The sequence below is a fragment of the Amblyraja radiata genome, chromosome 6, assembly GCF_010909765.2.
Source record: "Amblyraja radiata isolate CabotCenter1 chromosome 6, sAmbRad1.1.pri, whole genome shotgun sequence".
Classification (NCBI taxonomy): Eukaryota; Metazoa; Chordata; class Chondrichthyes; order Rajiformes; family Rajidae; genus Amblyraja; species Amblyraja radiata.
The window spans coordinates 48,847,251-48,862,428 of NC_045961.1; the positions used below are offsets into that span (position 1 = coordinate 48,847,251).

The 15,178-nt window shown below is 40.3% G+C and overlaps 1 protein-coding gene across 1 annotated transcript in view; it reads right to left on the minus strand.

The window, feature by feature from the left end:
• xpo4 (exportin 4) overlaps nt 1–15,178 on the minus strand; it is a 106,825-nt gene that overhangs the window by 26,728 nt on the left and 64,919 nt on the right. Inside the window, exons 11-15 of the mRNA XM_033022736.1 lie at nt 9,116–9,258; nt 8,103–8,248; nt 6,147–6,324; nt 3,746–3,905; nt 813–982 (exon numbers count right to left, since the gene is read on the minus strand). Of these exons, the coding sequence (XP_032878627.1) occupies nt 813–982; nt 3,746–3,905; nt 6,147–6,324; nt 8,103–8,248; nt 9,116–9,258 (797 nt within the window). The remainder of the gene's footprint in view (nt 1–812; nt 983–3,745; nt 3,906–6,146; nt 6,325–8,102; nt 8,249–9,115; nt 9,259–15,178) is intronic.

The following is a 15,178-nucleotide window of genomic DNA, read 5'->3' on the forward strand; positions in this document are numbered from 1 at the left end:
TTTGAGACACAATGAGCCAGCATTCTCTCATATTGACAATAATTGTACAAGTTTATAAAATCATAAGGACAAGGCACAGATTAATTCTCAGTGGCATATCCAAAGACAAGGAAGAAGGATCAAGACAAAATTAATATACTAATAGAGAGAATCATTTGTCTTGCAAACATGAATATGAATGTTTTGTCACAATGACGATCAGTGCTAATCGTAATTAAAGACTTGTCCCATCCCGATCATTCCTTCTTCCCTTCTGTTATCAGGCTTCTGAATGGTCCTTCCATAAGCTAGGGTACTATCGGATTCACCTCCACCTCAATGTGGACATTTGATTGTCTATGGAACTGACGTGCTATAATTCTGAGAACTATTCTGCACTCTGTATCTTCACCTTTGCTCCACCTATTGTACTTGGACTTGACAATTGTATTTGTGTAGGGTACATCTGATCTGTTTGGATCGCATGCAAAGCAAAGCATTTCACTGTACCACTGTAAACATAAACATAAACCTAAACCTAAAGGAGGAAACAAAACTAAGTTGGTCTATGCAATAATCAACGCCCAAGGAAGGTTCACATTCAAAGCAGGCAAGAACTCCATCATTTCTTATTCCAAAATGTTAATTATTTTTTTCTTTAAATACTAATCTAGCGTTGAAATGCTGGTTCCATCAGTGCTAACAAGAATATAGCAGAGACACATAGTGTTAGCTAAAATAATGCTTTGAAGAATTCTGCTAGCATTGGGAGTTGACTTTGAGTTGGAAGTGTCTGGTGGGTGTTGTTCTATCCTACTACAGCAAGTACTCACCGTTCTCTCCTCTCCACCAGTGTTACAAGAAGTTGAACAGTGTCATTTGCCAGATCCTGTTCTGCAATCCATACCGTAAGATTACTTATAACTTTTTCTAAAAGGTAGCCAACAATCCACTGAGCACCTTCAGTGTCCACACCAAATGCTGTGCTTAAAGGTAAACTTATCTGCAGAGAAGTTTTAGAAAAAAAAACAGCTGACAATGATGCTTAATTTGCTCTCATATCTAAAAAGAAAATCTTGCAAAAAGTTAAGATTTGTGCACCAGAATGATGGGGAGTGAATCTTTCAAGTGAATCTTTCAAGAAAATTCAGATAGAGTCATATAGAACATCCAATTCATCCATGCCGTCCAAGATGCCCCATTTAAGCCGCGCAAAAAAGTGTCAAGTGAGAAGTGATGAAAGGTTTTCAAATTCGCCCGTGTTTAGCCCATATACCTCAAAACCTTTCCTATTCATGTATCTGTCCAACTGTCTTTTATATGCTTTTATAGTATAGAAGTTGCGATATAATGTTAAAATTGTACAAGGCATTGGTGAGACCAATTCTGGAGTATGGTGTACAATTTTGGTCGCCCAATTATAGGAAGGGTGTCAACAAAATAGAGAGAGTACAGAGGAGATTTACTAGAATGTTGCCTGGGTTTCAGCAACTAAGTTACAGAGAAAGGTTGAATAAGTTAGGTCTTTATTCTTTGGAGCGCAGAAGGTTAAGGGGGGACGATATTAGAGGTCTTTAAAATGTTGAGAGGGATAGACAGAGTTGACGTGGATAAGGTTTTCCCTTTGAGAGTAGAGAAGATTCAAACAAGAGGACATGACTTCAGAATTAAGGGACAGAAGTTTAGGGGTAACATGAGGGGGAGCTTCTTTACTCAGAGTGTGGTAGCTGTGTGGAATGAGCTTCCAGTGGAAGTGGTGGAGGCAGGTTCGATTTTATCATTTAAAAATAAATTGGATAGATATATGGATGGGAAAGGAATGGAGGGTTATGGTCTGAGTGCAGGTAGATGGGACTAGGGGAAAATAAGTGTTCGGCACGGACTTGTAGGGCCGAGATGGCCTGTTTCCGTGCTGTAATTGTTATATGGTTATATAGTACCTGCCTCAACTAGCTTGTTCCACATACCCACCACAGTGAAAAAGGTGGCGTCAAATCATTGACCTTTTGAAATGAATTCTCCATGGAACGTTGTTTACCTTACCTGGCTACACTTCCATCATTCTAAAAAATTCCCATTGCTTTAAAAGCATGAAGAAGCTTTCATTTTAATTGCAAATTAACATAGGTTCTGCATCCCAAAATGTGCTCTGAGAAAGTTAGAGCAAAGCCGCTTTAGTTCTGGGACAGAAAATTAAAAGGAAAAAATGCTGATGCTAGAAATCTGACACAACAAAAAACACTGGGAACACTTGGCAGGTCTGACAGCATCACGGGAAAGAGAAACAGAGTTAATGTTTCAGGTCAAATACCCTTCATCAGAATTTAGATGAGTTTGTTTTTATTTCAGTGGCAGCCAATTTGTACAAGCCAGTTTCCACAAACAGCAAATAAATGAAAGAACGGTTTAAGGGATTATTTAAGCAGAAAAATATTGTCCGAGAAACAAAGAAAACCTCTTGCCTCTATTCCTATAAATTTATGGCACAGAGGAAGCTACTTGTCTCTTCACAGTTAAAAAGAAACAGTTATCCAAATAACTCTGTTTACATGTATAATAATAATAATAATAATATATTTTATTGTCATTGCACATAAGCGCAACGAGATTTGGTATGCAGCTTCCATCCGATATCATAACAGAAATAACTAATAAAATTTAGATTTAGATACCCCGAGAACATGGATTGTAAAAAGAACAGTAAAATAGTCAAAACAGTTCAAACAGACTAAATGGGATGTTTTAAATGAGATGAGGTGATAGACGTCTCTTCCCATTTAGGCAGTGACTACTAAACTCCCAAACCCTACTAATTATCTTAAATACAAGCAAAAACAAAACTCTGGAGGAACTCAGCAGGTCAGGAGGGAAATGGACAGGTGGCATTTCGGGGAAGGGGGTTGCCAGTGTTTAATTATTCTTCAAAGAACCAGGAGGCATGTACTAGAATCCTTTGGGAATCACACACATAAAAGGATAAATAGTAAGATCCAATAGAATGCACCATATAGCTTCCATGGCACCAAATAGGTTGGGTTATATATAGGTTAGTTCTGCTATAACACAATAGTTGCATTCCTAAGAAACTTTGCATTATAGAAAATTGCGTGAAAAAACAATTGAATTCTTATCAACATTTGCAAGTTTAATTTTTGTTACTGCAAGCTAAAAATACTAAAAGCTGGATGTTACATTGTTTAATCAAGTATCATTGCACAATTCAATGTCCTCCTGTGGTGAAGCTCGATTACTGCAGGAAGCTTACGTGGAAACAGTATTTTTTCCCAAGACTGTTATATTTTTGCAAGACAGCTTTTCTTATGCTTGTCACTTTCCAAAGTAATTTTAAAGTGATTTTCTAGTTCCCCAATGAAATTGCTTTATAACTAATTCATGCAGCATAATACAAATGATGTTCCCAAATGTATTTATCATGTTATATTCAATTCACGTTATGGAAACATGTATTACAGCAGAACTATACAGATACCAAACAAAATTAAAATACTGAGCACCATGCACAAGAATAAACATTTAGGAAAATTATTAATAAGGGAATCGCCCTTCAGATTTAATAATCAACCAGGTATGGTGAATTGGCACATAGTGAGGCTCCAATGAGGAGCATGCAAAAACATTTGATAATAAAAATAAAGTTCTTGCATGCCTCCTAATTGAACCAAATCTGGAGAAAAATCCACAAGATTGATTAACATGCAATACGTGTTGGTCCACATATGCCAACACAAAGGACACAATTTCTGACCTGGTCATAAAGTTTTTCATCTGCGAGAAGGTAAGTCTTTGTCCACCGTCTCAGGAACCACATAATGTCTTTTCCCATTTGTGGGCTGAGCAGTTCTATCAAGTTTGCTCTTGTGGCTCGAGATTCAACTTCTGAAGCTCGGAGAACAGCAGCTAACAACCTGAGAGTAGAGGGAGTTTCAGTTCAAAACGTCAAAGCAAATTTACAGTTTCAAAGAATTGTTAACTTCACCAGAGATACATTTAAATTTATTTATACCTTGCAACCTTTAAAAAAATTCCAAGTAGAGGTGATCTTACAGAAGTGTAGTTTAGTTTAGAGATACAGTGTGGAAACAGGTCCTTCGGCCCACCGAGTCTGCGCCGACTAAAATCTCCGTACACGAGCACCATCCTACACACCAGGGACAATTTACAATTTTTACCATAGCCAATTAACCTACAAACATGTACGTCTTTGGAGTGTGGGAGAAAACCGGAGCACCCGTGGAAAAGCTACGCAGTCACAGGGAGAATGTACAAACTTCGTACAGACACACCCTTAGGATCTAACCGGTTTCTGGCACTGCAAGGCAGCAACTCTGCCCCTGCACTGCCCCTAAAATCATGAGAGGAATAGATTGGGTAAATGCACAGAGTCTTTTGCCCAGTGTTGGGGAATCAAGAACCATAAGTTTAAGGTGAGGAGGGGGAAAGATTTAATAGGAACCTAAGTAGTAACTTTTTCACACAAAGGGTGGTGGGTGTATGGAACAAGCTGCCAGGAGGTAATGAGGCATTAAGAAACATTTAGACAGGTATAGGATAGGTTTAGAGGGTTAGGGGCCAAATCAGGCAGTTGGGTCTAGTATAGATGGGGCATGTTGGTCGATGTGGGCAAGTTGGGCCGAAGGGCATGTTTCCACACTGTATGACTCTATGACTCCTCAGTTACTCTAAAAATAGCAACATCCATGGGGTAGTATTCAACCAGTATATTATGTTCTTAACACCATGCCTCAAGTGTTATTCTTCATGTCATCTGACGACCAATTGTCCACTTATCTATGTTAAAATGGCCGCACAGTGGTGCAGCAGAGACCAAGGTTCGATCCTGACCACGGGTGCTGTCTCCATGGAGTTTGTATGTTCTCCTTGTGACTGCGTGGGTTTTCTCTGGATGCTCCGGCATCCTCCTACACTCCAAAGACGTACAAGTTTGTAGGTTAATTGGCTTTGATAAACAGGCAAATTGTCCCTAGTGCGTAGGAAAGTGCTAGTGTACGGGGAGATTGCTGGTCGATGCGGACTCAGTGTGCCGAAGAGCCTATTTTCATGCTGTATCTCTAAAGTGTAAGGTAAAGTCTAAAAATGGTGAACCGTGACGATATGTTCCGACACAGCCAATCATAATGCCATGCCATTTGCTGTTTATGTTTAGCAGGCTGTACTAACTCTGCAGATCAAATTTGAAACGATGTTGGTCTGGACCTCTTACAATTAGACGTGGGACATTCAGCAAATGAATTAATATAATGGCTAGAATCTCAAGCTGAACTGTTGCACATAAATTAAGCTTAAATTGTAATGTGGTGGAAAACTGTCACTAACTGACCCTAAGAAAAGTTTGCAGTTATTTAGAGAACATAGAACAGTGCAGAACAGCACAGGAACAGGCTCTTCAGCCCATATGTTCGTGCCAAACATAATGCCGTTAAACTGATCTCATTGGTCTTCAAATCTAAAACCTCTTGAATATCACTATGGTATCTGCCTCCACCACCACCCCGGTAATGCGTTCCAGGCCCCTACCACCCTTTATGTATAAAAACCTGCCCTGAACTTTCCCCCCTCTCATCTTATAGCTATGCCCGCTAGTGTTGGACATTCCACCCTGGGAAAAAGGTTCTGACTATCTACCCCATCTATGCCTCGTAATTATATATATTGTAATGTCTCTCGTAATATCAAGTTTCCCCTCAACCACTGATGTTCCAGAGAAAACAATCCAACTCTACCCAAGCTCTTTATAGCTGAAATCTTCTAATCCCGGCAGCATTCTGGTAAACCTCTGCACCATCTCCAAAGCTTCCACATCTTTCTTACAATGGGGTGACCAGAACTGCACACAATACTCCAAATGCGGCCTAACCATAGTCTTACAGAGTTTGTATCAGCCCCACATAGTGAAACTCCAAAAACATTTGAAAATAAAATAAAAGATTTTGCATGCTTCCTAATTGAACCATATCTGCAGAACAGTCCACAAAACTGAGTTATAAGCAATACACAAAGAACACAATTTCTGACCTGGTCATACAGTTTAGCATTAGCACCACTTTTCTTTTAACATTTACAATAAACTTCAGATGGATTCGGAATAAATCTTACATTTCTGTCATTCTATCACTCAAAACATTTACCTGATCACAGAATCTGTTTGGTTGCATCCTGGTATTGAGGAGGCCTTCTCCCCTGGAGAGCCCAGGATCTGAAGTGTTGTGTTAATGTCAACCTCGGTTGCATGCTTAATAGAATATTCCATTACCTCTGGAGGTATAAGAGGAGTCTCTCCCTGAGTATCATCAGCCAAGAGGTAGCCTGATAACAAAGTACGTTACAACAACAGGTTAAAATTCTATGCTCATAAATTATTTTATTTAAAAACCAGTCATCAGGAATTTGAAGTCACATTTCACCTTCACATAGCTTTGTCCCACCATACTTCACAGAAACATTATCAAACACAACTGGACACGGAAATTGAATTTATAGAGACATACAACATAGAAGTCAACTTGCCCACACTGACCAATGTGTTCCATCTAAGCTAGTCCCAACTGCCTGTATTTGGTTCATATCCCTCTAAACCTATTGTGTCCACGTACCTATCTAAATGCTTCTTAAGCGTTGAAATAATACCTGTTTCAACTATCGCCTCCAGCTGCTCGTTCCATACACCCACTTTTTTTTGTGTTTAAAATGTTACCCCTTCAAATAACTTTCATATATTGCACATTGTCCCACAGCACTTCACAGAAACGTTATCAAACAAAACCTGACACAGAGCCACATAAGATACGATGAAAAGCTTGGTCAATGGAGTCAGAATTGTCTTGAGAACCAAAAATGCTCAGGGAGAGATGTGTAGAAAGCAGAACCTGAGTGGTAAGCAGCTCAACCATCGCTGGTACAATGATGAGGTGCAAAACTGAACAAGGAGTCCAGATTTGGAGAAGCACCATTTTATCTCTGTCATAATGCAGGAGTTGTATACAGGAGTAGAAAAGGAAGAGGTCATGGGGAAATTGAAAATAAGGCTGAGAATTTAAAAAAAAAGGAAATGATCCGTGAACAGAAGTCATGATAGATTCCCAAACACAAATGAAATATACGAACCGAATTTGGTGAGATTAAAAATTTGGATGACTTCAAATTTATCAAGACCATAAAGAGGGTGGTTTTAAAACAGTAAAGTCCAAATACAACAAATGTCCAGACAAATGCTTCAGAAACTGACGGAAGCTACAGAGCAGGGTGACTTAGTGCTGAAATAGGTAGACTTAGTGAAAACATAGATTAATGGATAAATTGGGAGGTAAGGGAAAGAAATTGTGCAATACGGGGCTCGGGGTTAAGGTGGGAAAACAGGGTGTGTGAAAAAACCAGGGTAGATTGGAAGAGAAAAAGACAAGATACCTAAAATTGGACAATTCAAAGTAGATGCCATTGGTTGTAGACTACCTAAGAGGAACACGAGATGCTGTTCCTCAAGTTTGCTTCTATCTTCAGTCTGACAGAGGAGGTGGGGTAAGACAAGACAGGTCGGCATGGGATTGGGAAGGTATGGGAGTAGCTATGGGAGTTGGTGAGTTTGTTGCAGTTGTCATTGGATAGTTTCTCTTGAGATGGAGACAGAGAAATTAAGACATAGGAGAGGGGTGACAGAAATGATCCAAGTGAATTTGATGGTGTTAGTGGTAAAGTTGACGAAATTGACAGTTCTGCACAACGGCACTACATCTATGTAGCAGGGACAGAGATAAGTGCACATGGCTACTCCTTTGATTGGTAGAAAGTAGGAGGAATCAAAAGATAAATTGTTACGGTTAACATCAAGTTCCAGCAGGGAGAGAAGAGTGTTAGTTAAAAAATAACTTATTGGAGATTGAGAACATACATCATCATTATCAATGATTCTTACTCTGAAAAAATAATTTACGAATCGTGTCCAAATTTCAAAGGAAACTAGCAAAATTGGTTATATTCGTTTCAAATGATTTACTAAGTTAACTCCTTTGTTGTATGTATTTGTTAAAATAATAAAAAACATAAATATCTAGCTAAACATCATTCAATATATTTAATAGTAAACATACCTGTGACTAATATTAGCCAATGAATATCCTCATATAAATCATCTAGAAATGTATTAGCCAATGATGCTGGCCCAGGCGATGAAAGGAATCGCTGCTGTTGCCTTTGTAACTGACCGTGAAGTCTTGTAACTCTATCTTCCAACAAGCTGAACCGAACATTGAGAGAAAGTGATCCAATAAACAAAACAAGTTTGGGCACTACATATCAAAATTTTGCATTTTAAAAATTAGTGATCGATACAAGTGGCTGCAACAACCTGTACAGAGAGGCAAGGTATCAGATGCCAAAATGGGTTATCGTAATTGCATTACCTTGGATGTCATTGCTACATTCTTAAAAGGTAGCTATAAAGGAAGACTATTAGAAACACTGCGGCAGAGTAACAAATAATTTTTTTACTTTAGTTTCATGAGTAAACAGTAATTTACTGATTTTAATTATAATTTGCTTTAGTATACACGTCTAGCAATATATGAATCGCCTACAGATTAGTTATCTTATGCAGACCAACAGAATTGATCTTGCTGTCATTTTAGTCTTGTGCTCATTATGGAAAATGCCGTATGTACAATACAAGTACAAGAAAATAAGTGTATATTTAATATCAATGCTTATTTGTTATAAACTCAAGACATACATTTATCTGACATAAAATATCAAATGGGCAACCCCCCCCCCCCCCCCCCACTGTCTCCAAATCACATTGGTGGTTGGTTGAAGTTGTCTATAGTTAATGTACTACAAGGCATTCCTATTTGCTTGGTTTAAAAAAAGAGATTAGCTGGTGGATTCAGCAAGTCGCACTGAATCGGGATGGTGTTAAAATAATGAGAAATATCTTGGGACCACCATCTGGATGTGTATACTCTTTACTTCAAGACATTATCCACGTTTTAAACAACAGAAATAAGATATTTGACAGTATTATACAGGTGCCATCTCATTTTAAAGCTTCTGGATGGTAAATACTGTTAATTGTGTTTATATTTTTTGGAGAAAATTAAATACCCACCTGATAAGTAGAGGAATACAGTTTTCTGCCGCTATTCTTCCTAGCATGCCTATACCAGCTAGCTGGTCAGAAAACAACTCGCGATCATCTTCCTGTACCTCACTGATTTCTTCTTCATCACGTGTTGCTACACCATTGGTAGTCTGCATAAAAATAGAAACTATATTTGAAATTAAATATAAAGATGCACAACCTGTGAATAGCTTGTGTTAACATGGTGCAATTAAATGTCAAACGCAAACAAATATTATTATACAAGATCACCAGTTACATTTGTTTCTTTGACCTTGATTCCCTGAATCAGACAACTCACAGGTAACCAATTACTAACCTTCCACAAATGTTATAAAGATAGTTAGCTCAGCATTGTGGAGAAAATGCTAAAGAGATTTATTCTTGCATTTCCCTGTTTTATCTATTCAGTCCATCAGTGGGGTGGGAGATTGCAACGTTCACGTGGTCCGCCCTGTTTCAACGAATGCAATCAACCTGGCGTGCACAATCAAATAAGATCAAATAGACCAAGTTGTCCTACAACCTTAGGCTGTGCACGCCATACGCAAGAAGAAGTCTCTTTAGCAGCTAGCTGCCTGAATAATGTTATTAAGAAATGAGAATACAATATCACTTATTAGGTGATTTGCATGCCACAAGTAAAGATGTCTTTCAAAAACAAGCTGCGACGCATAATTTATTTTTCTATTAACATTCAGAAGGAATAAATGAAATCCAAAGTCCTCATAAATTAGAATTTTTATTTCCTCTTTTCTTAAACTAAGGCATTGCATTTAAGTCCAATCTTTCAAAAACTGCATGCAACAAACAAACGTCTTCCAACCAGATGCAGTGTTTATTATATAAAAAGAAAGTTAAGCATAAAAGTCATTGGAATTTTGGATCTAGCTAATTTGTCAATGCACACTACTCACCATCTAAAACATTTCTCCACAAATACTGTCAAAACTGGTCTACTACATACATAGTTTGACACGGGACACGCGCTGAGGGCTGATCATCCTGCAGCGGGCCGCCCTTGTGGAGGGTGTATAGTGTTAAAAGGCCGAAACACCCAGTGATGCAAGGGTACACTACTGATGTGTCCTGTGCCCAACTGTCCTGAAGGTTACCCAGGCCAAGATATACGTATCCACTACCCCCCCCCCCCCCGCCCCCCCCACAGATGTTGAGCGTCTACCACTCTCAACAATCAACGAATGTCGTGAAATGCTCCCCACCTATTGGCACAAGAGACTTCTTAACATCTTGTCCTGTGTATTTGATTCTAGTGTGTTCGTGTGCACGTTGTCGCATATAGCTACTCAACTGCAAAGGGTTACCATCATCCCGTTTGAATTTCCATTAAAATTAGGGTTTCCATTTTTTTTAGGTATTATGAAAACAACAAAACTACTCTTTAAGAAAAAAATTGAGGAGAGTGGTGGTGTAGATGTGGTCTATATGGCGAAACAAGGAACTGTAGATGCTGATTTACAAAGAAGGACACAAAGTGCTCGAGTAACTCAGTGGTTCAGGCAGCATCCCCAGAGAAAATGAATAGGTGACATTTTGGATCGGAACTCTTCTTCAGACTGATTGGATTACGTCTACTCTGATTTTAGCAAGTCTATTGACAAGGTACCACTTTGTAGGCTTGTCTGGAAGACATGATCATATGGGATCCAGGGCAAGTTAGCCAATCAGATACAAAATTGGCTTGAAGGTAGGAGACAGAGGGTGATCGTCGACATTTAATTTTTGGACTGAAGGCCTGTAACAAGTGATATACCACAGGGATCAATGCTGAGCCTGAAGAGTAAAGAGGTATACAAAATCATGAGGGGTATAGATAAGATAAACACCCACAGCCTCTCCCAGGGGAAGAGTCAAAAACGAGAGGACACAAGTTTACGGTTAGAGTGGAAAGAGTTAAAAAGGGACCCAAGGGACAAACTTTTGAGTTTAGTTTATTGTCACGTGTACTAAAGCTTTTGTTGTGTGCTAACCAGTCAGTGGAAACACAAAATATGATTACAATAGAGTCATCCACACTGTACAGATACATGATAAAGGGAATAATGCTTAGTGCAAGATAAAGCCAGTAAAGTCCAATCAAAGATAGTCTGAAAAATATATAGATAGCAGCCCAGGACTGCTCTCTAGTTATGGTAGGATAGATCAGTTGCCTGATACCAGCTGGGAAGAAACTGTCCTTAAGTCTGGAGGTGTGCGTTTTCACACATCTATACCTTTTGCCCGATGGGAGAGGGGAGAAGAGGGAGTGACCAGGGTGAGACTCGTTCTTGATTATGCTGGTGGCCTTGCTGAGGTTGCGTGAGGTATCAATGTTGTCAATGGAAGGCAGGTTGTTTTGTGTGATGGTCTGGGCTGCATTCACAATTCCCTACAATTTCTTGTAGTCTTTGGTGAAGCTGTTCCCAAACCAAGTTGTGATGCATTCCGATAAAATGCTTTCTACAGCACGTCTGTAGAAGGGTGAGAGTTGTTGTGGACATGCCGAACTTCCTAAGCCTTCTAAGGAAGTAGAGGCGTTGGAGTGCATTCTTGGCCATTGCTTCAATATGGATGGTCCAGGAGATGTTTTTGGTGATATTTGCTTCTAGGAATTTGAAGCTTTCAACCATCTCTACTTCAGCGCCGTCAACGCAAACCAAGGTTCGTGTGCGGCTTCACTTCCTGAAGTGGATCACTATCTCCTTTCTCTTGCTGACATTAGGAGAAAGGTTGCTGTCTTGACACCAGGTCACGAGGTTCTCAATCTGCTTCCTGTCTCATCAATATCTGATACCCAGCCCACAATGGTGCTATTGTCTGCGTATTTGTAAATTGAATTAGATTTGTGTATGGCTGCAGTCGTGCGTGGCAGCACAGTCGTGTGTGTACATGGAGTAAAAAAGCGGAGCACCAGTGTTGAGAATTATCGTAGAGGATGATTAGTCCCCTATCCTCACTGAATGGGGGTTGTTGGTGTTTCCACACAAAGGGTGGTGCGTACATGCAACGAGCTGCCAGAGGAAGTGGTAGAGTCGGTACAATTGCGACATTTAAAAGACACTTTAAAAGGGACATGGATTTGAAAGGTTTTGAAGGGTATGGACTAGTCAAGTGGGACTAGCTCACTGACGTATCTTGGTCAGGATGTATTAGTTGAGCCAAAGGGCCTGTTCTCTCTGATTCTATACTTTTTACACCAATGGTACTCTACATTGGCAGCACATTGGAGAAAGTCAACAATAGCCAATAGAGAATAAGTGCAGGAGTAGGCCATTCGTCCCTTTGAGCCAACACCGCCATTCAATGTGATCATGGTTGATCATCCACAATTAGTATCCCGTTTCTCCCCATATCCCCTTCTCCCCATATCCTCTTTAAGAGCCCTATCAAGCTCGCTCTTGAAAGTATCCAGAGAACTGGCCTCCACCGCCCTCCGAGGCAGAGAATTCCACAGACTCACAACTCTCTGTGTGAAAAGGTATTTCCTCATCTCTGTTCTAAATGCCTTACGCCTTATTCTTAAACTGTGGCCCCTGGTCTGGCCTCCCCCAACATCGGGAACATGTTTCCTGCCTCTAGCGTGTCCAAACCCTTAATATTCTTACATGTTTCAATAAGGTCCCCCTCATCCTTCTAAATTCGAGAGTATACAAGCCCAGCCACTCCATTCTCTCAGCATATGACAGTCCCGCCATCCCAGGAATTAACCTTGTAAACCTACGCTACACTCCCTCAATAGCAAGAATGTCCTTCCTCAAATTAGGGGACCAAAACTGCACACAATACTCCAGGTGTGGTCTCACTAGAGCCCTGTACAACTGCAGGAGGACCTCTTTGCTCTTATACTCAACTCCTCTATGAAGGCCAACATGCCATTCGCTTTCTTCACTGCCTGCTGTACCTGCATGCTTACTTTCATTGACTGATGAACAAGGACCCCCAGATCCCGTTGTACTTCCTCTTTTCCCAACTTGACACCAATTTAGATAATAATCTGCCTTCCTGTTTTTGCTACCAAAGTGGATAACCTTACATTTATTCGCATTAAACTGCATCTACCATGCCTCTGCCCACTCACCCAACCTGTCCAAGTCACCCTGCATTCTCATAGCATCCTCTTCACAGTTCACACTGCCACCCAGCTTTGTGTCATCTGCATATTTGCTAATGTTACTTTGAATCCCTTCATCTAAATCATTGATGTATATTGTAAATAGATGCGGTCCCAGCACCGAGCCTTGCGGTACCCTACTGGTCACTGCCTGCCATTCTGAAAGGGACCCGTTAATCCCTACTCTTTGTTTCCTGTCTGCCAGCCAATTTTCTATCCATGTCAGCACTCTACCCCCAATACCATGTGCGCTAATTTTGCCCACTAATCTCCTATGTGGGACCTTATCAAATGCTTTCTGAAAGTCCAGGTACACTACATCCACTGGCTCTCCCTTGTCCATTTTCCTAGTTACATCCTCAAAAAATTCCAGAAGATTAGTCAAGCATGATTTCCCCTTCGTAAATGCTGACGCGGACCGATCCTGTTATTGCTATCCAAATGTGCCGCTATTTCATCTTTTATGATTGACTCCAGCATCTTCCCCACCACCGATGTCAGGCTAACTGGTCTATAATTCCGTTTTCTCTCTCCCGCCTTTCTTAAAAAGTGGGATAACATTAGCTACCCTCCAATCCACAGGAACTGATCCTGAATTTATAGAACATTGGAAAATGAACACCAATGCGTCCACGATTTCTAGAGCCACTTCCTCAAGTACCCTGGGATGCAGACCATCAGATCCTGGGGATTTTCCAGTCCCATCAGTCTACCCAACACCATTTCCTGCCTTATGTGGATTTCCTTCAGTTCCTCCGTCAACCCAGATCCTCTGGCCACTAGTACATTAGGAAGATTGTTTGTGTCCTCCTTAGTGAAGATGGATCAAAGGACCTGTTCAACTAATCTGCCATTTCCTTGTTTCCCATAATAAATTCACCTTTTTCACTCTTCAAGGGTCCAACTTTGGTCTTAACTAATTTTTTTCCTCTTCACATACCTAAAGCTTTTACTATCCTCCTTTATATTCTTGGTTAGCTTACCTCGTACCTAATCTTTTCTCCCCATATTGCCTTTTTAGTTACCTTCTGTTGCTCTTTAAACATTACCCAATCCTCTTGCTTCCCGCTCATCTTTGCTATGTTGTACTTCTTCTCTTTTATTTTTATACTCTCCCTGACTTCCCTTGTCAGCCACAATCAGCGCTTACTCCCCTTGGAATCTTTCTTTCTCTTTGGAATGAACTGATCCTGCACCTTCTGTATTATTCCCAGAAATACCTGCCTTTGTTGTTCCACTGTCATACCTGCGAGGGTATCTTTCCAGTCAACTTTGGCCAGCTCCTCTCTCATGGCTCCATAGTCCCCTTTGTTCAACTGTAACACGGATATCTCCGATTTACCCATCTCCCTCTCAAATTGTAGATTAAAACTTACCATATTATGGTCACTACCTCCTTAACCTCAAGTTCCCTTATCAAATCCGGTTCATTACACAACACTAAATCCAGAATTGCCTTCTCCCTGGTAGGCTCCAGTACAAGCTGTTCTAAGAATCCATCATGGAGGCACTCCACAAACTCCCTTTCTTGGGGTCCAGTACCAACCTGCTTTTCCCAGTCTTCCTGCATGTTGAAATCTCCCATAACAACCGTAGCATTACCTTTACGACATGCCAATTTTAACTCTTGGTTCAATTTGCCCCCTATATCCAGGCTACTATTTGGGTGCCTGTAGATGTCCCATTAGGGTCTTTTTACCCTTACGATTCCTTAGTTCTATCCATACTGACTCATTTTGCTTGAAGTATGAGGTCTTCAAAGTGCAAATGTGCAATGATTGCTGACCAATCACATTCCTTGTCCACAGTGGATTTTGCAGTCTCGCCACAGACGCATCTCACTACATTTACTTTAAGATATGACAATGAGTGCAGTTTGAACATGGATCAGTTTCCTATACAGGATACTTTACATTAAAATTTAAATAAGCCACACTTCT